The sequence below is a fragment of the Callorhinchus milii genome, unplaced genomic scaffold (genome assembly GCF_018977255.1).
Source record: "Callorhinchus milii isolate IMCB2004 unplaced genomic scaffold, IMCB_Cmil_1.0 Scaffold2, whole genome shotgun sequence".
In the NCBI taxonomy this organism is placed as follows: domain Eukaryota; kingdom Metazoa; phylum Chordata; class Chondrichthyes; order Chimaeriformes; family Callorhinchidae; genus Callorhinchus; species Callorhinchus milii.
In genome coordinates, this window is record NW_024704743.1 from 49,809,623 (window position 1) to 49,835,093 (window position 25,471).

The window sequence follows — 25,471 nt, forward strand, 5'->3', positions numbered from 1 at the left end:
GGTCTCAGCCACTGTTTTTAAATTTAGAATTATGCAGAATTTTTAAAAAATCTTAAATCCAATGTGATTTGGAAGCTGCTTTACTATGGTTATTAGTTATTTCTGTTCAAAGAACTGTCTCGATGTTCCTGGAGGGGAAACAATAGCTGTCCAGAATCTCTTGGTCTCCCAGAAGGATAACCCAAGACCAGTGACTGACGACTGACTTTGTCTAGAATTTGGCAAATTGTTTAGTTCAGTTTTACCTTTGAAATTTTAATTTAAATTGTACGTCCAACAGGAGCATAATAATTTGATCACTCAAGCTATGACTGTTTGTGGGACACTGCTGTGCACTATTGACTGCCACGTTTCGCCCACAAAATATACAGTGAATTCACTTTACAGTATATTCCATAAAGCACTTTTAGATGTCTCGAAAGCGTGATAAGGAGCTATATCAAATGCAAGCATTATTATTATTATTCCAGTAAAATCAGTTGTGAATCATTTGTACAGCTCAAAATGCCAGATGTATAGAGTAACTTACTTTATAGCTTCACACATGTCCAAGCCCATTTTCACACAGTTTTTGGCATGATTCGGCAGCGAGATTGGCAAACCAGACACACAGTAGTAGCAATCCCCTAAAATCTTGATTCTCATACAGTCATTTTCCTGAAATGAATCAAAGGCAAAAGTTACTTTGATAGTACTGAAAAGCAAAGTGTATATAATCTTGAATGTATATTCCTGGGGGAGCCTTGCCTGCCTGCATACTTACTGCCTACCTTTGCAATTTGATCAAACTTGCCGAATAGCTCATTGAGCATGTGCACAAGCTCTCCAGGCGAACAGTCACTGGCCAGGCGTGTGAAGCCCACAATGTCAGCGTACAATATACTGCAGAAAGACAAACGTGTTAAACATATGGGTCATCAACAATGCGAGCTACTGCACCTCCGACAACGCGCTCCCCCAAGACATCAGCTGGTTGGTGTGTTGTGAGCACCCCTTCCTTCCCCCACCAACTCCACTATAAAGGTGGGTCTCAAATGTCGTCTCGTAGATTGCAGTGTCATTGGAGTTCAGGTTAGCATAAATACCCACTTAACTCAACAAAAAGAAGTTATAAATTCTTCAAACCTATTTGGCTAACACTCTTGTAAAGTACTTTCTAATTCAGCTGTTCTATTAGTATTATAATCCACCGTTGTGCTCTTGTGTTGGACTTCTATTTCTCTTACAATCAATCTGTTTCTCATTCAAATTGCCTTTGGCTCTATGTCACTAAAATAATATTTGCCAGTTGCTGAAAGGATCAGAGGAAACAAGGATCATAGCTACATTGTATTAATTATCAAAGATCATACTATTAGACCACATGAATGTGCATTTACAGATGATGGGAGACTCAGGTTTGATTTTGAGAGGTGTGTTTACACAGTAATTTAAAGAGTTACAGAAAGCCAAGTGTAACAATCGGTAGCACTGATAGAGGGAGAGAGTAACCTATATCCTCTCACTCCATTTATAAATCAATGGCAGTATTTTGCATTAGACAAAAGCGATGAAAAGATTGTTAATTTTAGTTATGAGTGAGAGTTAAGTCCTATTGTACAAAGCACTATGGGGCTGATAAGGCACTAAATAAAATACGAGTCTTATGTTGATCATTTCATTGATTTGTACTGCAACATGCACCTTTTTCTTCTGTTCTTTCAGTGATAATTTGCTGAAAAACTGGGATGATTTTGGTCAAACAATCTGTGGAATCTTTGGCTTCTTTTTAGGTGTGCAGAAACGTGCACAAAAATCTGAAGAATAAAGAGTGCCACAATATGAGGGCTGCCCTCACAAGAGTGGCTTGTTTCCATTTTGCTATCTGCTGCTTACACCAAAATACTGTAGAGACTATAGCAGTGAAAAGCTGTTTGATGCACGTCTGACAACTGTATTATCAAAGGCTTAAAAAAGACGGTGCGACAGGATTGCAATGAAATGTCCCTGTTTTGTTTCACAAAACAATCTTCCACTAAATGAACATAAAGGCAACCCACGTAACATCTGTAAACTAGTGTACTGTGGTGCATAATTGAAAGCATTTGCATATTAATTAGTACTGTGTAAAAAAAATCCCCTGTAAGGCTGTAATTACGGTGTGAAATGTGTGCTCCAGTTTTGTCCAAAAATACTAATACTCTTCAACTTTGAATTTGCAAAAGAGCCTGAAATTGAAAGAGCAAAAGAGCCCCAAAAAGACTTATATGAAGTCTCCTCTATCTAAAACTACTTTGGTGAAGGTAAAGATATTGGAGGGAAACCAGAATGGGAGCATGAAAATCATGATCCTTGCCTTATCACGTTGTTGAGATGTCTCAAAGAGCTTCACAGGATATACTGTAAAGTGCTGTGATTGTGTGTGTTTTGTGGGTGATATTTATGTGAAACAACAACAACAACGAGATTATGGCGCCTTTCACATTGGGAGGCCCAAGGCACTGGACAGTGTACAGCATTTCAGACGTGCTAGAATGGCAAGCAACTTCACTTCCAGGAGTAGAGTGATGTTACAAAGAGCATTTCTGTAGGATTGGGCAAGCACAGCTCTGCTTCATCCAAATCCCTTGAATCCAGAAGATGGGATCACAAACTCCCATCTGACAGCTCCTTCCAAATCACCTCAAAGATTCTTACCGCTGACACCAAAGAGATGTGCTTGGCTGTTGCCACACAAATTTATTCGATTCAAAATGAGATTTAATTACATTAAATGTCATGATATTATGAGGGGAATAGGATGGATGGGGCTCATGTGGAGTATGAGTACTGGACAAATTAACTGGACTGGTTGGGCCAAATGGCCTGTTTCCATGCCATCTCACTCGATGCAACTCTATGTAATTATCCCCATGCCCAGGATTAAAAGCAAGGGGTCTGTTTTGTTTAGAAAAGTAATGAATGTTTGAAAAGCTACTATCCTAGGCATCAGGTCAGGAGTTGCTAAATCTGGGTTGTAAGACTGCAATTTTATATAGATAGCAGAATATGCAGTAATCCTCTAATGGATATGGTTGACAAGTAAAGAGTCCTATGAGACACTTCTCCCGGGATTCTAAATAGCAGAACACACAATTGTGTCAGTGAGCAGGGTTTTTGGAGCAAAATGTTCTATTTAATTGGATTTGCAAAGATATAAAACTTTCACCACAAAAACTCCTGCAATTAGCACTAGCAGTCAAAGTGAAGCACTGACCTTTAAAATCACCATCTGCTCATCTGCCTGAATGAAAGCATATACATCTGTAGTCATAACATGGGCATGTGACAACTGGGGCATAACATGGGCATGTGACATCTTTTGGTTATCTTTCTTCCTCCCCCCCCCCCCCCCCCCCCCCCCCCCCCCCCCCGCCCCCCCCCCCCCCCCCCCCCCCCCCACTGCCCCCCCCCCCCCCCCCCCCCCCCCCCCTCCTCTTTAGCTCCTATTTGGGTGCCCAGCCAGCTGTGGAAAGCGCTTTGAGACATCCTCATGGCATGAATGGCACTGTAGAATGCAAAATGTATCATACATTGCACTGTATTTGTGGTCCTCACATGGGCATATGGATATGATATAACATGAACTTGTGGCAACTCCCACAGCACATGCTCTCTTTTCAGAATAACAACCTTTGGACTGGCAGGTTGAATTGCAGCCAGGAATTTGGGCTCAGCCATTGCAACAGAGTATTATTTATCGAATAGATTTGTTAAGCTTATTTATAATCCTTGCATTTGATATAGCGCTTTTCACGTCTTCAAAACGTCTCAAAGCGCTTCACAGACTATACTGTAAAGTGAATTGACTGTATATTTGTGGACGGAATTTATCAATAGTGATAATTAACAAATCTAAATCGCTTTGTTGAAACTCTAGTTTACGTTCAAATTCAATCATTCTCTAAGCAGTTGGGGACTATCCACAGTGACGATGCTCATATATGTACTGACCTTGTTGCAACAAAGCAGTTATTCTCTACTGAATTACTCCCCCCATCCCCCACCTCCCCCCCCCATGCACCCCGGGCTAAAATAAACAATCTACTCCCAATAACTTTACTATTATTATTATTATTTATCTATGAAAGAAAGTCATAGAGTATATCCCTGAGATTCAGGAGCATTTATAATCTCTTATTTAATTATGTTGCCAGGTTTTCTGATTCTATGCCCCTAACCTCTAGCACTCCCTTCCTCGACTCCTCTATCTTGCCCCCGTCTATTTATTAAAACCTCCCTCTTCGACCTACCTCCTTCCCCTCCTCTCCACCATTGCAAAATGCTCCAAGATATTACTCTATAGAAGGGTGCTAAATAAACACAAGCTGTTATTCAAAAGTACATGCCTAGTACTGATAAGTGCATGTGAAATGTAAGGTTCACAAGCAAAATCACAAGCATTTGCATTAAATTTCATTCAGCCTGGCTCATTTGCTCATTACAGCCCCACTTTTTCCTTTTGACATTGCAAAAGATACCAGTGTCATTGCACATTCACTCACACACATAATAATAATCCTTGCATTTGATACAGCACTTTTCAAGTCTTCCAGATGTCTCAAATGCTTCACGGAAAATACTGTAAAATGAATTGATTGCATATTTGTGAGCGAAATGCCCACAATAACGAAACATAGCCTTGCAATGATTTCTGTCTCAATACCGCTGGATGCAAAATCGATCATTCCTGATTCTTTTCACGTGGTTGAAAACACCAATTCAAATAAACTTTACAAATCTCCAAACCGCACGTTGCAACAACCTTTGAAATTGCCATCTGCTTGTCGGCATGAATGAAAGGAATAAATAAAGGAAAAAAGACGAGCTGTCGACATCTGGCAGTTCTCATAAAAGTCATTTTATTACTTCCCGTGGTTGCTTGCATCATGTGTGACAATTGTATCACGCGCCTACGCAAGTGAAAATAGGGAAAACTTAAAAGCATTAATGAAATTTTGTAAGAGATCTTGGTGTGAAAAATAAAATCCTGTGCATGAAGTGGTAACTATCACTGGCAAATGATCATTTTCAATCAAACCTGTCTTTTGTTCTGACCAGAGGGATGAGTGAACATCATAAGAAAGGAAAGGAGGGCGGCAATGACCTTTAGTTTTTTTTACAACAAATTAACTTACGTTTTTCGCTTATTTGTCTTGCTGTTCATCATATTCTTTCTCACAATAGGTTAGTGAATGCCTCCATGTAAAGGGCAGATTGTCTGCTTCCATCAATACCTTACCTATAAACTGCCCTATAATCTACCCTGTATAACTTCCACTTATTTTTCAGATTTATTGTTTTAGAGATATCTTTTTCTGGTGCCTTTAATAGGTACAATACTAATTGCATAGTAAACCACAGAAGCATAAAGTTGAATAGCTAGTCTACATCAGCATGGAGCCTGACATCAATCCATCAAATTCTATTTTAATATGGAATAAACTGTCTTTTGAGAGTCTAGGAAACATTTATTTCATTTTGTAAAAACAATCAACACACTAATGAAACCTCTCCTGGGGCTCTCACAAACGGCAGGATTCAACAGTGTGTTGGACATGTAGTTTAGTCAGAAGCATAAACTCACATTTACTCCAATTAATAGGATTCCCAAAGGTAAAGTGAATTTCAATAAATGGAAACAAATTTCCAGCAAATGTAAAAAACAGATAATGTCTGTTAGAAAGTGTTGTTTTAGTCTTTAGGTAACAATCATGATATTTTAACTTCGCTTTTGTAATATGGGAACATAAAAAAACAGGAGGAGGCCATTTTTGACCATTAAGCCTGTTCCACCAGCTTCTTACAATATAAATTACAATACAGATTTACATTTATATAGTGCTTTTCATATTGGGATGATGTCCCAAAGTGCTTAATAGATCTTAGTGCTTAGTTGATAGTACTCTCACCTCTGAATCAGAAGGTTGTGGTTCAAGCTCCATGTCGTGACTTGAATTGATATTCTCTAACATTACATTCCAATGCAGTGTGGGGACTGTGTTGTATTGTATGAGATGCCGTCCTTCGGATGAGATGTTAAACTGAGATCCTATCTGCCTGTATAACTGCATATAAAGATCCTTGGCACTACTCGAAAAGAGAGGGGAATTTCTCCCAGTGTCCTGACCAACAATCACCCAAATAAAATAAAGTTTCATGACTGTTTGTGCGACGTTGCTATCAATTAGCTGCTGGGTTTGCCTACAAATACACTGTGAAGCTCTTTGGGCTATCCTCCTGATGTGAAAGGTGCTATACCAAATGCAAGGATTATTATTCTTATTCTAATTATTATTATCCAAGCATCTATCCATCTGTCTGTCTGCTTGCCTGCCTGCCTGCCTGTCTGTCTATCTATCTCTCATTTAAACATCCTGATCTATTTCATCTCCACAGCTTTCTAAGGCAATGCAATCCACATGTTTAGATAAATTGCTTTAGCCAACAGCAGTGACATGGCTTAATTCCTCGCAGAGGCCTTTCTTCAGAGATTCTGAGGGCTGACATTTCACACAGACTTAATTTAGGGTTCGTTTTTGTGAAATTTCATATTTTCAGAATTTTCAAAAGATCTTAAATTCAGTTATAATATGGAAGATGTTTCTCTGCTGTTCTTTTCAACATCTGTGGGAAAGCAGCTCTCCAAATTGAAACTGAATTGAGGATTTTTTCAAAAATTCTCCTTGATCTGAAATGTTAAGACAATGGCCTGAAGGATGACAATAAGAATTTGGTTTTATAATAATAATAATAATCCTTGCATTTGATATAGCGCTTTTCACGTCGGGAGGACGTTCCAAAGCGCTTCACAGAACACAGTGTAAAGCGAATTGACTGTATATTTGTGGGCGAACGGGGCAGCCAATTGCGCACAGCAATGTTCCACAAACAGTCGTAGATTGAAAATGACCAATTTATTATTGTTTTTGGTTTTGGAGGGATTATTATTAGGTGTGTGGAGTAAGGAAACTTGCCCAAGGTTTCGCCCTGCCTGGAATTGAACTCAGGTCTCTCGCTTGCAAAGCGAGTGCTCTAACCACTGAGCTACAGGACTCCAAATTCTTTTGAAGGTGATAAATTTCTTCTGTGATCCTGTTTAGGCCAATATGTAGATGTGCTTTCCTTTTCCAGACCAGAAAGTGAAATTATGTACTTTTCAAGGGCAGAATTTGTGTCTTCTCAGGATAATATCAAATGCAAGGATTATTATTACTCTGGTTATAATCTGTAACTGTGGTTCTTTCTCAGGAGAGTGAGGACTCACAATCACTTGCGTCAATCCCTTAACAGCCTTAGGTATGAACCGTGGCATCAAATGGCCTGGATAAAGGCACTGCATCTATGATTTAATTGAATTTAAGTACTGCATCCACGTAAGAGTTTGAAATCAATACTTAAAACACCATATAACCTCACAAACAGACCTTCAATAGCATAACCCAAGCAAGGCACTTAAATCTGAAGTTTTCACTGTTCAGAAACAAAGGATATTTGAAAAACGGTCCAAAGTCCCTTAGTGTACAGTTCAGGTATTCTGTTCAAATGATCTGGCTGTCTGAATCCCCTTTATTCCCCAAAAGGAGGAAAGAGCTGAAACATCAAATGAAGTGTGAATTAATGTAGCCTGAACCTTCCAAAAAGCATGCACAATTTTGCATAAAAAAGCTAGTTGAGTATTTGACACAAAATCTCTGGAAGCATGGAACCAGAAAGGTCATTCAGCCTAATGAGCCTGTTGCTGCTGGAGAAATAATGCACAATATGAGTATTTGTAGAGCCTTTGATATAAGAATGCAAAAAAGGCTGAAATTACTATCAGAAATGGGGAGTCAGCAATCGATCCTAGTAAGTACTGAGACAGACAATCCTCCACTGACTGAGATCTAGTTTTACACATTACAGGGATTTCTTTTGGCAAAGATATCAAGCAAACCATTGCAAGAATTTTCCTTTTTTTTAATAAATAAAGATATCGGTGTCAAAAAGATTGCTAATGCAAAGTGCCAACAAACGTCCAAATAAAATTGGTCGTTCGTTTCATGGCTGTTTGCGGGACATTGCTGTGCGCAATTGTGCTGCTGTGTTTGCTTACAAATACACAGTCACTTCATTTCACAGTAAATCCTGTGAAGCACTTCAAGATATCCTTCTGATATGAAAAGGTGTTCTATCAAATGCAATTATCATTATTATTATTAAAGTTGTGGATGAGAGTGGGAACGAGTGACAATCAGATCCACGTTACTAAACTGATACTGATTTCTTCCTTACTCCAACACTAGGCTTTCCTGTGTTGGCCAGGACACCGGGAGAAACTTCCTATGTTTCCTATGCTGTATACATATGCCTGCAATAGCGGGGTCCCATTATAATGTGGTAATCAGGCCATAAATTCCCAACTTGTACTATAAAGAGGCACATTCCCGAATCAGCACTTCGACACTCACTGCTCTAACACACAGACTGACAACCAGCTCCATCCGTGCTTCATGTTGGCTGACCCATTTCGAAGCACTGGAGCCAGCGCACCCAATTTGTTTTAGGGGTTCGTAAATGTTGGAATCTACACCACCATTAACTACACACCAACTGTACGTGAACCCTATATAGCAAAGCATATTAGAATTGCGCTCTGAGGCAATTCTGTTTAAATAAAACTGCAACAGATATAATTGGATCAATTTAACAATTCATACTGAATGTGAAATTCACGACCCCCACCCCACCCTCTCACCCGGTGTTAGAATATACACTTTTTGTATACTGCTGGAATCATAATAGATGTTGTGAATGGGTTAACTTTTAAGTTAAGTGTGGGGGCAACTGGACTGACAGTTATGGGATAGGACACATCTGGTTTTCTCTGTTTTTGGAAGAATAACAGACAGGGGCAGGGGGTCACCTCTTATCAGTAAATGACAACGAGCCACAGAGGTAACGGTCCAAGGTACCAGTCGACACAGGATCTCGACTGAGCAGTAAGTCGCTAGATTCTGACAGGGCTGCCAACCGACAGAAGGCAACCCTCAAGAATAGCAACTAATGAGCAAGTTGCTTAAACTAGAGGGCCTTGGTACCATCCCGGGATACTGATAAGGAATAACCAGTCACTTAAAAGGAATGTACTAATGATCCCACACCACAAAATAATGAGCACCAGATACAGCCCTAAACTGATCAATCCTCTATCTTAGACAATTAGATCAGATAACGGGGGTCTTAAGGACAATGTGTATGTGCGCTGAGGCACGTACACCCCATGAGGTGTTCACGTGAACCCAGCATGATTTCGACAGGTGATCTAATGTCCGCACCATGATTGGATGAACATTGGTATAAGAGTTCCATTGACTTTGTGTACGTGGCCGTCCCGGGTCGCGGAGACAAGGATACGGGAGATGGAGCCGTCTCGGGTCGCGGAGACAAGGATACGGGAGATGGAGCCGTCCCGGGTCGCAGAGACAAGGATACGGGAGATGGGGCCATCCCAGGCTGCGGAGACAAGGGTACAGGAGATGGGGCCATCCCAGGCTGCGGAGACAAGGGTACGGGAGATAGAAGACTGAGAGCTAGAAACACTAAGACTGAGGTTATCAGATGGAAGATTGAAAGCTGTAAGCAAGAAGACTGAAAGCATGAAGAATCAAGCTTGTGTGCTGTAAAGACACAGTGTTGAACTCGAGATATCTACGGTGGTATTATTCTGTTATAAGATCTGTTGATTGTACCGGCCTTTGGTCTGACCCATCGGGATATTGGGGAATAACAAACGAATAATAATAAAACAGTCTGATATCTGGTTAAAGGAATTAGCGTTATTTCCTTACAGATTTGGCTGATTTTATTTTCTAACAATTTGGGATTCGGCAGGATACTCTGAATTAATACACTCGGCAGTTGACGTGTTTATGAGTCCGGTACGACCATAACTAGTAAATAGTTGGGACGGTGGACATGGTACTCGCAGAAATTAGGTGTCCGGTACGACCGTAACTAGTAGATAGTTGGGATGGTGGCCGTGGTACTCGCAGAAATTATATGTCCGGTACGATCGTAACTAGTAGATAGTTGGGACGATAGCCGTGCCTGCGGGCAATTAACCGAGTGTATTAACCCATTGGGATTCTGAGTATTAAAGAACCTGTATGATTCATTTGAGCGTGTGTCTCTGATTTGATTTTCTTACACCAGTGCATTGTGTTAACATAAAATAGGAGAATTAAATTTTTGGAATTCAGATTAAAAGATTACAACAAAAAGCTTAATCCATTATAAATCTGTTGTAGGTGTCAGCCTGAGTCAGTTGCTGCTCAGTCAGAAGGCTGTGGGTTCAAGATTACATCAGAAGTCTGAGCTCATAGTCTATGCCAGGCCCAAGCTAACAATTTAATACATTCCTTGAGGAATGGTGCATTGTTGAAGATGCCATCCTTTGGATGAGACGTTAAACCAAGGTCCCGTCAGCTTGATGGACGTTAAAGATCTCAAGGCGCTATTTGAAAAGAAAAGGAAGTTTCTCCCGGTGTCCTGGCCAACAATTGGTCTTTCACTCTATGACTGTTTATGGGACATTGCTCTGCGCAACTGTGGAGTCCTGTACCTCAGTGGTTAGAGCACTCACTTTGCAAGTGAGAGACCTGAGTTCAATTCCAGGCAGGGAGAAACCTTGGGCAAGTTTCCTTACCCCACACGCCTAATAATAATCCCACCAAAAAAAAACAATAATAAATTGGTCATTTTCAATCTACGACTGTTTGTGGGACATTGCTGTACGCAATTGGCTGCCGCGTTCGCCCACAAATATGCAGTCAATTCACTTTACAGTATATTCTGTGAAGTGCTTTGGGACGTCCTCCCGACGTGAAAAGCGCTATATCAAATGCAAGGATTATTATTATTATTATTATTCACTGGCTACCGCATTGCCTCCACAATCCATACAGCTAAAACCACTTTACCGTATGTCCTGTGAAGTGCTTTGAGATGTCTAGACGATGTGATAAGGTTTTATATCAAATGCCAGGATTATTATAATAATCTTGCAGAATTTGCTTTGTACCAACTGACAAATTTACCAGGATCACACTGCTGAGGAAAATGAAAAGTTACCTGACATTTGTGTGTCTCTTCACATACAAATTGTGGAAGTTGTTGGTATTTTCCAACTGGCAGTAACCAGACTTCGGCCCCTGTAATCGTTGAATAATTTCAGCCTTCATCTCCATGGCAATATGTGCAGGGAGCAAGGAAAGTAAAAGACGTTCCTGGGGAATGGGCGGGGGGGGGGGGGGGGGGGGGGGAGCGTGGGCAAAGAGGGAGAAGAGACAGACAAAAAGACCATAAATTAAAATGTTTCATAATAATATTTTCTGACCACATGCCTTTGTCAATATCTATATAAAAAAAATTTTAGTTGCTAAATATTCAAAGTGGAGAGAGAGAGGTCAAAAAAGTTGCACCAACACAGAATACAAAGCATATAATTGCGATATAACTGCAATATTATTATTATTATAAATCACTTTTGTCCAAAACTCTGCAGTTTTTATTTCTTTATATTTCAGTTTTAAATAGATTTTCTTATGGTACATATATCATTTAATAAAACCAAGAAATGCCGGAATTGAATTGAAGTGGGTGAGTTGGCAAATGGCTCTTTTACATTCCGCGTATTGATGTGCCAACAAGTCCCAGTTTAGATCTGCACAGAAGAAGCTCATTTCTCTGATGGGTAATGAATAATTTGTTTGAAAAAGTCCATTTGCATTATGCTTTCACATCACCTTTGATCTCTTTCTCTCGCCGCTTTGAACATTCATTTACTGCTTCCGCACTACAACCTTTATAGATCTTAGAAGAAACAGGAAAATACTGAATGCAACAGTCATTTATCATCTTACCATTGTAGTTGTTCAGAAAAGGTAACATAGCTGCATTATTACATTTAGAGAAATATGATGTTACATAGCCTCAAAACAAACTCATGTCTTTTATCTTGTTACTTACTGGTGGTGGCAAATACTTAAAGCTGTTTGCTAGGTCACTGTGATGTTTTTTTATAATCATAGTCACATTGTTAGTTTGCTATTCCTAGAAGTCATATCTCATGTTAAGGCAATTTGCACATGAAATAGATGCAGCTAGTAACCATGGAGAAACTGCATTCAACCATCTTAAATATCATAATTCGCACATTTCATGCTATGGAATCAAACCAATACTTTGTAACCAAATATCAATCTAGCATTTGGCAGGCAGAAACCTGCCAGAAACTCAATTTACATAATGAAATTGGTTTCTTCCTCTCAACAGAGAGGATTGAGTTGCGTCATGTTATACCTAAAACCCAGTTCATTGGGGGAAAATTCCACCTGGGTTTGGATTCACTCTATTCAGCATTTTAGAACATCCTGAATGACGAAAATTGTTGAATTCAGTCTTAGCTTTGAAGTTACTTTTCTGTAGTTCTTGAAAAGAACTCTTAGAACAAAACACCTTCAAAATTAAGGTTGTGTTTAACAATTTGTCAAATTCTGGACGCTCTTAAAATGCTCTATAAATAAAGTAAATCTTGACTCAGATGAAATTTCTCCCCATTGATGTTTAACCAGGCTGAATAAGCCAAATAGGTCTTGGTATTTTGCAGTTATAAACAATATATACAAGTCAGTCTTATTTGTTTCCCATGTTCATTTTTTGCAAAGAAATGAAAGTATGAATGAATTTTTATTCTGAAAGCAATAGCTATTCTAATCACTTTATTTCTACCTTGCCCCCTCCCCATCAACATTTCTGTTCTAATGTTATCCCTCCTCTCTTTTTTTGCCTCTATTAGGGTATAGCTTCATGGAATATGGTTGCTGTTCTGTACCTCCTCAAAGTGGCCATTATTCCTGTATCAAACTTGAAAGTGAGTTTGTAGGCTGATCGACTATGAGACGGAATTGCAGTTAAACCTGATTCAGTCCCACACATGGAGAAGGAACCCTGGTCGATCTTCACCTTCACTAAACTGGAGTACTATGGCAGGTTGTAGCATTTTAAATAGTGCTCCAGGTAAGGTTAAGTAACACAGCGAAGAGCAGGGATTGAGCCCATGATCTTGTGCAATCTGATTTAGTGCTGTATAATAATAATAATAGTAATAGAGTGGTGCCTTTATCCATTGTACCACTGATAGAGTTTTAATTTCATAATTAGACAGTCATCCAGCTCCTTTTTAAAGGAATTGATCAACATGAATATAAAATAGTTATATTTTTATGTTGCTATGTTATATTAATCATGTCATGCTGATCAAATGAGGAAGTATTGGATCAGTGGAGTATATGGGAAAGGGGATTAGGAGGAATGAAGGCTCATGTAGACTGTAAACACTGGCACCGACTAGTTGTTTGTTACTGTACTATAAGAGTCTGCGTAATAACAGCAACTGATTTTGATGAGAGTCTATTCCACAAATCTACCATATGAGGAACAAACATTTTTCCATTCCCGTGAGATGTGTTCATTTTCTACTTATATCCTCTAGTTCTGCGGTGAAAAAAAGTTGAGTTCAACAAGTTTGTTTTCTGAACTGTTGTAAGTAGTAAAATAAACCCTATTGCATGCATTCTTCACTGAACTTCATACTGATGTACAAATCACTTCATGCCCTGGCACCTTGCTCCTCACCGACCTGCTTATACCTCAATCCTCTACTCCCTACCCCCATTCCCCCTTCTGACCTCCTGCACATCCCTTGTCGTCTCTGCTCCACCACTGGAGACTGTGCTTTCAGCCACTAGGCTCCAAGACTTAAGAATTCTGCCTCAATCCCTCTGCCGTTCCTCCACCTGAAGACCTGCCTCTTTGACAATGCCTAGGTCACTTCCCCTCTCTCTCTCTGGCTCAGTGCTAAGCTCTATCTTTGTTAAATACTCCAAAATGCTACCCCACATAAAGGGGACTATATAAATGGAAGTTGTTTTTGAATCATCTCCAATGAATCAATATAATTTTGAAGGTAAGGTGTCCAAAATTGCAATGAATCCAATTCTGGTCTAAATAATGAGTTACACAGAAAATAAATAAATTTCATTACTTTTGATCAAATGTCCTTGAGATACATGTTAGAAAATGCCAAACCTATTCAGTCGTTTTAGAATTTGCAAGCATCATTTCTAAAGACAATTGAACAACAAGATGCATTCATGTAGCGTCCTTCACTTAGGATAATGTCTTCGAGCGCTGTATTATGACGAATTACCACATTTTCGATTTCCTATTCTCATAATATTTCAATTCAACATATTCATTAAAGAATCCAACTGACCTTAAATATTCATTGTGTTTTTTTTATTTAGCTGAAAAAATATCTTGCTACTATCCATTCTTCTACATTTCTATTATCCTCTCACGCTTTTTCTCCTGAATCAATGCATTTATCACATTGAAAGCATTCACAGAGGACTCAGTCCTCTTCCACCTATTGGTGCAGTTGATGCCAAGCAACAATTTCCAAAGTCACAATCTTCCCATATGTAAGGAAATAATTAAAATAACTCTGCGGAAAAGGACTGATTGACTTATCTCACAAAATTTAATTATTTAGGAAAAAATGAATAATACTTTCCTTGGCTTTGAGTCCCCATCTCACTGGTTGGGGCCTCTGATAAGGAGAGAAAGAGAGAGAGAGAGGGAGAGAATGGAGGCTGACTGACTATAAGTATGAGCTGGTGTCTTTGTTAGGACTGCTGAAATTCTCCCAGAGAAAAGCTGGCTAATTAAATACCTAATTCTCTACTTAGTTGAGCTTTATCTGGCAGATATTGTTTTAAAACTGCGTTATTATTATTTGACAATCTGAATTGTCCTCCCGATGTGAAAGGCGCTATACAAATGTAATTTGATGTTGAATAAAATTAATTATTGTTTTCCATATTCAATGTCAACATTTGAGTTATTACCTGCCCCGGTAAACCCTACACGCACAATCTGTGTATCTCATGACCTGTGATAATGTTTGGCCACTCTACTTCATCCTTCATTCCCTTAAACAATCTGGGAGACACTGAGCTCTTTAGCCGGTCTCCTGACAATCTCAAGTAGATCTTTTGTTTTGATTCTTTGTCTTCCTGAGCCACTTTTCCATTTTGCTTCTACTTGTACAATCAGTTCTTCCACAATAACTATTACATAACTGGATTGCAATGTCAGAGCATTGAACGAATACAATAAAGTCCTCTTAGAAACAAGTGTCTTCCCCACATTCCCTTCCATTTTCCAAGCAGTTGGTAATGTTAGCGTATCTAATTTAGTACTCTGACACCTCTTTCTATTCTTTCTTTAATCTTCTGTGTAGCAGGCATTACCCTCTGAGCCTGTCGCCTAGATTGCTGCCAATGTGGGATTCCAAAACAAAACAAATTAAATGACAAAATGTGTGAAAACTCAACAGTTTTAGCAAAGGAAACAATGTTCGAAATTGAAACAAAATAAATGAAAGCAAGTACAAATACTAGCTCCAATTAAGTATAAGACAGTGAAATCTTGTTTGTCAGTCTCAAAATAGTTTTTTTCAATACAATGCTTGTACGTTGTGTGCTTATATAGAAATTTACAGCACATATGAAGGTCATATGGCTCATTTTTTTTGTGCTGGCTCTTTGAAAGAGCAATCCATTCAGTCCCATTCACGTGCCTTTACCCCATAGTGGAATCCTGTAGCTCAGTGGTCAGAGCACTCGCCTCGCAAGCGAGAGACCTGGGTTCTATTCCCGGCAGGGCAAAATTTGGGCAAGTTTCCTTACTCCACACACTTGTTTACCGAGCAGTGAGTAGGAATCGATTGTTAGTCGATTGGTGGATCACTTTTATGGGGGTAATAATCCCTCAAAAAAACCATAGTAATTTGGTCACTCAATCTACGGCTGTTTGTGGGACACTGTTGTGCGCAATTGGCTGCCGTGTTTCGCCCACAAATTTACAGTCAATTCACTTTACAGTATATTCTGTGAAGCACTTTGAGACGTGTAGAAGATGTGAAAAACGCTATATCAAATGCAAGAATTATTATATCCTGCAAATTGTTCCTTCTTAGATATCTATCTTGTCTCTTTTTTAAAGCTAATATGGGTTCTGCCTTGAGCACTACACATCCCCAGGTATTACTGGTCAATCAGTTAGTGACGAGAGGGTAGTAGTTTAAGATAGTTAGCAAACAGCAAGTGGGGAGGTTAGAAGCAATGTTTTCATGCACAGAATAGTTAGGATGTGGAATGCTCTGCCGGAAGCATTAGTTGTTCAGGCAGAATCCATTTTAGCTTTCAAATAAGGACTGGATGCTTTGTGACACACTTTGTGTGTCAGCTTGGCTCAGTCGTAGAACTCTTCTCTATGAGTCAAAATGTTGTAGGTTCAATCCTTGCATTTGATATAACACCTGATCACAATGCTGAGATACTTCGAAGCGCTTCACTGGATATATTGTATAGTGATTAGAATGTGTATTTTGTGAGCGAAATTTTTAAATTTCTGTAAATTTCCAAGGTTCTATGATTCTAAAAAATATGTAGATGACATCCAATTCTAGCTCTCTGTCTCTGTCCAGGACTGCAAGAACAAACTGTTGTGATAGACTGCCTGTCAGACATCATGCCTGGATGAGCCTTACTTTCTTCATAGGATCATTGACAAAATCAAACCAACCAGCTCAACAACTGCCAGAACCTCCTCACCTCTGCCTCTGACTGTATCAGTGTGAAAGCTCACTCCAGCTCATGGAACCTGTACACAATCCTGGCATAATTTGATCAACCCTGGGCTCTTCTTTAAACTCTCCATCTATTATAGACCTATCTTCTTCAGCCTCTCTGCCCCCACCCTTTGGAACTCCATTCCACATGCCCTTTGCCTCGCTCCTGAAGGGAATACACAGAAGCATATTGATGATTGACTCTCTTGCTGAAGGTTTGCAGATGCTGCAGATGACGCCCCAGTGGATTCCCCAACCTCCAGTGATTCATTATTGTGTGCTTTGCTTTTTTTTGCTAGATTAAATAATTGATCTAAATAATCTAACAGAAGCATGTAAGGAATTATTACAACAGGATAAAATGTCAACCTTAATATAAATAATAATACTTGTATTTGATATAGCACCTTATCACATCATCGAAATGTAAAGTGCTTCACAGGATTATTTAATGTGGTGACTGTGTATTGTGTAGGCTAATGCAGAAGTGAATTTGTGCACAGCAATATCCTATAAGCAACCATGAATGAATGACAAATTTTATTTGGGGGATTGTTGGTCAGGATATTCAGAAAAATTCTTCTATTTTCCAACAGTACCATAGGATTTTTAATGTCCACCTGAATAGGCAGAAGGGACCTTGGTTTAAAGTCTCATCCAAAGCATGGCACCTCAAGTACTGCATTGGAATATCAGCCTAGATTTTCATCATATATTCCTTATGTTCACACAAGGATCAGGTTACCTCAATATTTATTTAATTGTAAAAATGTTTATCAGCTGGCACCCAAGTTACAGAATGTTGTGTTCGTAGATTTTTCCAGACTTAGAGTCTGGTTCACCCTTAATTAATCGCAGATACTTTACTAAAGGGAATGTTCTCCGAATTGCCTTAAGTGTAAAACATACAATATTGCTGGGGATTATCAACAAAATTCACAGGATCAAATTAAACTATCGCTACAGTCACTGTCCTCTGAACCTAGTATCATTTTGTGGGCAGATGCAGAAGAGCAGGCAGATCATATCAGCCTCTCTGTGAAGACAAAACCGACAACATATGATTGAATTAATGGAGAGAGTACACTTGCCCTGGAAAAGGAGGCAGACTGCTACAGATGTAAAACCACTAGGGGTCCAAATAAGCAGGAGGAGTTACAGTTTTGAATCTTTCTACTCAGGGACTTCATGAATTTGTATACAGACAGAATCAACACACTGTTTAATATATGCATGCTGGTTACCAGGAGAAAATGTATTTAAAACTTACCAGACATCCATGACTGAGTTTCTCCCTCTGGGACTAATTTGAGATCTTTCTTATCTTTCTGACCAAGTGAGTGTTTTTTTTGTTTTAGCACCAAACTTCCATTGACCTTTTTTGACCTTTGTGCATTCAAGTCAATTTTGTTTGAGACTGTTTCTGATGGTTGTTAAAGTGTTTTCCACAGTTTTGCGATGTGCAATGAATTTTTCTCTATTTTCCATTTTCTTTTTGTCTGTGAATAATTCATCTTTCTGAAGTAAGCAGTGTTTTCAGTATTCATAAGAATGGTTCCCTATATCTTGACAGTTACTTCTCTCACTCTACATTTGCAGGCACCCAAGCTACAGAATACAACATCTTGGGACTCCTCCTGATGTGAAAGCCGCTATATAAATGAATTTTCTTGTTATTGTTGGAAGGAGCTACACCTCCACTTTTCGATATCTCTCTCCACCATCAGCAAAATTAGGGTTGAAAAGTATAAATTACACAACTACAGCCTACTTTGTAAGGACTTAAGACACATTTTTAACACAGATTCAATCCAGGACATTTCACGAGAAACAGCAAAAGAACACTGTCAATCAAAAACTTTATGTGATATTCCCCTGTCCAATTCCATGCTCTCTTGTGTCCCAAAACCAGCCATTTATACAACTCCACAGTGAACCATCACTATGCAAGTTACAGAAAAAAACACTTATATAGAATGAAGAATTATACCATGCACAGGGATTGATGGGAGAAGGAAGGAGAGAAATGAGGAAGAGGGGGGAGAGAGAGAGGACAGAGGGAAGGGAGCGGTGAGAAGGAGGGAGAAGTGAGAAAGAGGCGAGGAAGGGGAAACAATTGTGAATAATTTTAATAGTGGCAAGTAAGAGAAAGCTAAGAAAGAAAGAGCGAGTGTTACACACAAGGAAATTACAGGGAATAGACATAATTATTGAAAGTGACTGGGCCAAAGCAGGAACAGTGGCAGTGAAGAAAAAGAGAGAAGGATGGAAAAGAGCATGTTAGGGTGAGAGACAGTGTGCATGCAAGAGACAAAAAGACAGAAAGACTGAGAGAGACAGACAGAATGATGGATGAAATTACAGATTGAGACACCGGGAACAAACCCACAGGGAGATGGGATAGACATTGAGAGGATGACATAGACAGAAAATGAGGAAGAAAATATAATATAATAATAATAATCCTTGAATTTGATATAGCGCTTTTCATGTCTTCTCGACATCTCAAAGCGCTCACATAATAGACTGTAAAGTGAATTGACTGTCTATTTGTGCAGCCAATTGTGCACAGCAGTGTCCCACAAACAGTCATGGATTGAAAATGACCAATTTATTTTGTTTTGGAGGGATTATTAGAAATATCAGAAATACACGGACAGAAACAGGAGACAGAGACTCAATATCAAAGTATACACATCGCAAGTCACTCTTATTAGACCCTCATTCTCAGGTAAATCCTCTCCTTATTGTCCATCCTGGGATGAGCCACTTTTATAGACTTAATATAATCAATGCAGTTCAAAAAACGTTTTTAGGACTCCAGTTCTGACTTTGCTACCACTAGTGTATAATGTAATATTTATTGATATAAAGTGCCTCATTGAAATAGCCAATTTTTTTCTGTGCTCAAATTGGCCGCTATATTTTGTCTACAAAATACAGTCACTACACTTTACAGTGCCTGGCATGAAAGACACTATATAAATTAAATTTGTTGTCGTTCTGAAGTGCTTTGAGAATGCCTCCTGACATGAAGGGTGCCAAGCCAAATATAAGGATTCCTAGGATTGTTATAATTTCATCCAAACTCTCTAACAGTTATTCATTTGGTGACATAGATTGGTCTTAAACCCAGATTCTCAAATAGAAAGGTCAGGAATTTAACCTTTGTGTCACCTACTGTCCTATTATATTATTAATACTACATTTATACTGTAGACATTTACTTTCAAAGTTGAGTTCCTATTATGTAGTTCTGGTTGGCGTGATGTACTTCTACTACTGAAAGGACTTTCATTCGGATTCCTTATTTAGACATTTTGTTAAAATCACTGCGTATACTGAAATAAGATTTTTTTAAAAGCACCAAGCAACTCAGTTAAGGCCTGGTTTATGTTATTAAGTCAATGAACTAAGCAGTAACACAATTCAAACCTTATCCAAATAAAATCATTTCAGCTGCCTGCATATTTTTAAGATAGATACCTCTGTGCAGCTTCAGGGGAAATATTGCATTGTCACAGGAGCCCTCTTTTGGATGAGATATTTTGTTTGTCTACCCATCTATGAGGATGTTTAAGAACTATTCAATAACAGAAGGGAGTTTCTCCCAGTGTCCTGGCCAACAATCCTCCAGGTAAATCAGTTTGTGGGATATTGCTGTGTGCAAATCGAGTAGTGTTTGCCTACAAATTGCTAAACCTAAAAGTACTTATTATAAAGTGCTTTGAGATGTTTCAACATAATAGGTGCTATATTAAATATAAAGTTTCTTCTTAATAGGACCAGGGATTTTTTTTACATTGCCATGATCATAATTTGATTCAACCCTTCTTTAATACGTGGGAGATATTGAGGATGAGTATTTCTGTAATCAAGCTCTCTAGTGGAGAAGTACTCTAAAAGTGGCCGCTCTCCAAATAATGTGGAGCAATGATGTCTGACCTGGAGTTTTATGACTGGTTGTGAGGATGCATTCCATGGGAATGTGAGACCTTGTCCCACCAGACTGCAGATAGTTTGAAGGAATAATAATAACCCTTGCATTTGATATAGCGCCTTATCACATCTTTGAGACATCTCAAAGCGCTCGCTTCACGAAATATACTGTAAAGTGAATTGACTGTATATCTTTGCAAGTGAGAGACCTGAGTTCAATTCCAGGCAGGGCAAAACCTTGGGCAAGTTTCCTTACTCCACACACCTAATAGTAATCCCTCCAAAAGACAAAAACAATAATAGCATTAATATATTTAAGCATCCAAGCATCCATATATTTAAGAGGAAATGTGATGCATATCCGAAAGAGAAATAAATAGAGGGATCTTGGGGAAGGCTAAGGAGTGGGGATTAGGAGGCGTGGAGGCTCATGTGGAAAATAAACAATAGTGCGGTTGAGTTGGTCTGTTTCTGTTGTAACATTTAAGTTCCTTGGGATGTCCTCCTGACACGAAAGGTGCTATGTAAATGTAAATTATTTCATGTAATTCTATGGAATTTTAAATTGTGGTGCTAGTACAGAGAGACATTTTCTGAGGGTAAATTTAAAACTACATTTCTCCATATTGTACCAATATTCAGAATATTTCCAATTGGTTTTAACTGTAATTTATATTCCTATTTCATTTTTGTAGCCTTTTCTTAATGCACATCAACCATGATGAAAACAACATTATTGAGAAACAGATGGGAATATTAATACAGGGCATCATATTCATTATGTATTTTATTACCTACAGGTTGGCTCATAAATTTTCATAGTCTGCACTGTATTTATAAATCAGACTCCATACGTTATTTAGAGATGTTCTCAAAAATTATAGTGCAGTTTAGCAGCAAATTAGGATCCTTAATTAGACCCCTTGGCCTCTAGGTGTTGGGTACAAGCTATTTAAGCAATCAGCTCCATTCCTATTTTAGTAATTGGGATAAGTGCACACTTCTGCTAATACTTCACAAGATAACAACCTTGAAGACAAAATGCTTTTCAGAAGCAAACAGATGATCTAAATTAAACTGCACTCTTTTGGGTGCAAAATCTTTATTGTTCAGCACCTTGGGAAGTCCTCCTGACATGCAAGATGCTATATAAATCCAATTTGTTGTTGTTGTTCTTAAAGTATTAATGATTGCAAAATTCCAGGACCTTCTTAGAATGCACATCAGTTCACTTAGAGTTCAGGTTCACTGTGATATACTGGAGGCACAGTATGTATGGCCTCTGGCACTGACTAGCTAGCTTCCTGTATTTTTTTTATTGAGCAAGGTTAGTCGGTTTCTGTGCTCCACTCACCCCCATTAATCGAATTAGACCAAATCACATTCCTTTAGGGAAAGAGAGTTGTCCCCGCAGACAACCCTTTCATCCCACAAACTCTCAAGGCCCCAAATTGTCAATGGACAAAGAAAACCTGTCTTAACAACCACCGAAGCAAGTCAGATGATTGAATCACCTCTCTGGCAGGGCAAGCCCAGCCTGAGCCTAGTGACCAAGTACTCAAGTTAGCTCCAAATTTCAATATCTCCACTTCCTCTTTGTGAGCGAAGATCAAACTCCTCAGATCGGAAGTACTGCAATACTGATCCAGCCAGGAGCTCAATCGTTTCATAATACATTATTATGGGGAGATTTGGTCTCGGCCATGGTCCACACAAGCAAATCTCAACAGGAGATCTTTCTGGCAAGCCCAGAGCCATTTGGTCTAACCAATCCGTGCCGGTGTTAGACATCATATTTCACATAAGTCTCCACCCCTTGTAATCCCATCTCCCATACCCGTTTATTACGTCTGCCTCGTGTGCAAAGATTGGATCAGAAGTGGGCTCAGCAACTCATAAGCACTCTGCAAGAAGTTTGAAGTAATATGAAATAATGTCACTGATTATCTCATCCATTCTTTCTGCCTGCATTGGGATATGTGAAAAAAAACAACAATCTTTCAAAGTGTATTAAACGGATCCTTTCAGAAATGGTGAACTATACAGCAAGGCAGGAGCAGTGTGCTCTATAATAAATAGCTGCCACTAAAATGTCTCTAGAAAGCTGCCTTTTAGAGCAGTACATAAAGTGTATTCAGATCCAGGACCTGCTATATTCATGTTTTGTGCCATTCCTGGCTTGGGCGTAGATAAGTATTTAATTATATCCTCGCCAACAATCCCACAGACAAAATCGATCATTCTCTTCATGGCTGTTTATGAGATATTACTATTGCCTACCACATTGGTCTACAAAATGCTCGATGACGTAATAAGGCGCTATATGAATACAAGGATTATTTTTATGATTTTTAGTTCAAAGTTGAGATGCATCAAGATGTTGCAGTGAATAAAGCTGAATAGGGTGTGAGGAGTGAGTGGGGGGGGGGGGGAGGGATTGTACGAAACACACAGGAGCTTATTGTATCCCATTTGCCCAATGCAGCAAAATCATTGCTTTGCTTTAAGTTGATTTCACATTATTTTGGTGACTTTTTCTGTAGTGCTCTTATAAGTAATTGCAAATTGGTTTTGTCTATGTTGTGGTCTAAATTACAGACCAACTTGTTTGCAACTTGAAGGCTGCAGAATTTCTGTTTTTAATTTGTAGCTGGTGACCTACGAACCCCATTTCTTCAAAGTAAAAAATGATCTTTGAAATTGCGTGGCTTCTACTGTGTATTTCACTTCTGAGTGTTTTTGATCCTCAGCCTGTCTACCACACTGAACACCTCATGTGCTTAACTACTTTAAAAAATTAGGTAAGCGGGATGTGTCCCTCCAGGGAGAGAGTGCGCATTCCATTCCAACAATCTATCTCTGGAAAGTCTATGTGTTGGTGGGCTGCATGTAATTCTCAGCTTGGTTTGGATACTCTTAAGCATGGTGATCGGTTTGTGCAAATGGCTGACCAAAAAAAAATGTACTTGGAACTATCACATAGATACAAAAATCATCCAGGTCACACGGGAGCAATGGAACTAGAAGTTATGTCCTTCTCATACAGAATGTGCTCCAACCAAAGTCAACCTTGTTTTTTCTTATAAGCCTCAAAGTTAAGTGCAGCTTCATTTATACAATAAAGCATTTTGCCAGTGATGCAAAAACCTCAGTATTCATCTCTTCAATTGTTCTAAATAAGGTGATCAGCTTCTGACAGGAAGAATACTCACTTCCCAAAAACAATTGCTTTTTCACAGTAAAGAGATTGTCCTCCTGCTGAGAGAGATGCTTTCGGTATTGAACTAAAATTGCTTCCTGAAGAGGGTTATTCCACAAAGAGGTTTCAGGCACTTTATGAGAGAAAAAAAGGATTATTTGAATATGTCATCTAAGACTTTAGGAGTATTAAAGTTGTTGTGAATTGTTAATGAAATACATAACTCCTATAAAATGTAAGGCTAGGATCACAATACACAGATCTGATTTTAAAAACAATGGGGGGTGGGGGGGGGGGGGCAATTCCATTGGATGGTAAAGATGCTGTCTGTGGAGGTATGCTGGGAAGTTGCATTCCAAGCAAATGCGTCCGAACATCTCCAAGTTCATCCAACCAGTGGAATTTCACCTTATATGTTTGTGCTGATGCTTTGGTTGCAAAGAGAAATGCGTGTGTGTGTGCAAGAGGTTTCTGAAGTGTTTAGAAGAAGCCATGGGGAAACTGATCATTTGAATTTATCATTTCAAGCTTTGATGCAGAAAAGGACAAATTGAAAATAGGATGAAAATTGGTCACTCGTATAACACAACACACAGAGTTAGGCTGCCTTGTACGGATGCCTTGTGGCTATTGTGTTAGGCATGGGTGGAGGGAGCACATAAAATGATCATCACCTTTACTCTGATGCTAATCTGCTTTGATACTTTATGTAGGGCATATACTGTATTGCCATTCACTGGTTGACATTGTTGAAATTCTGGTGGTGACATGATAAGTATTCTGAGTTGATTATTTACTTTAATATAAAAATGTATACAATTTAGAAAGAAAAAACAAGAAAAGCAAGGAAATTTCCCACAGCTAAATACAGACAAATGCCAGACATCATTAGTATCAGCCTGGCTTAGTTGATAACACTCTTGCCTCTGAGTCAGAAGGGTGAGTCAGAAGGGTACAAGCCCAATAATGGTAACACAATATTAGAAAGGATCTTCTTCATCCAAACCAATCTTGTGTTCTACCATTAAGAGGGAATGTAAAACTGGGGTAAAATACCCTTTTTTCAGAAGTGATTTTGCTTGTACACTGGCCCATTATTTAACTAGAAGTCTCTGATTTCTTTCATCTTTCATTTCTTTCACACAGCCTATTGAGGGTTTTTTCAAGTACATGGGATATCTGGCTTTTAAATGCTACTTTACAGAGTAATGCTCAAAGATTACTGAAATAGCTCAGAAAGCAAGAAAATGGAACAATCACTGCTTAACTCTTTAAAAACAGATCAAAGGCTAAGAAGGGGAGAATATCTGATTTACTGTACACAAGTGCAAGAAATCTATGTCTAAAGACAAGGTAACATTTTCTGCTCTCTCCCCAACATCTGAATAATGTAATGCCCAATCTTGCCTGAAAAGCCAAGAGTACTGCTATCTTACACTCCGTTTAATAGGGATCATTTTTAAGAATTGAAAACTGACTGCCTGATTTGGGGATACTGGTCTACCTGATTCTGGGTTCGGGGCATTATTCCATAAATAAACCTGGAGAGGCAGTTAAACTGGGCTTGTAAATGGCAA

General features: G+C 38.9%; 1 protein-coding gene across 3 annotated transcripts in view; it reads right to left on the bottom strand.

The window, feature by feature from the left end:
- The window catches only part of LOC103183192 (adenylate cyclase type 2), a 147,102-nt gene that overhangs the window by 56,139 nt on the left and 65,492 nt on the right, over positions 1-25,471 (bottom strand). For all 3 annotated transcript variants that reach the window (XM_042332070.1, XM_007900530.2, XM_007900529.2), the window contains exons 5-7: positions 11,131-11,285; positions 771-882; positions 530-657 (exon numbers count right to left, since the gene is read on the bottom strand). In XM_042332070.1, the coding sequence (XP_042188004.1) occupies positions 530-657; positions 771-882; positions 11,131-11,285 (395 nt within the window). The remainder of the gene's footprint in view (positions 1-529; positions 658-770; positions 883-11,130; positions 11,286-25,471) is intronic.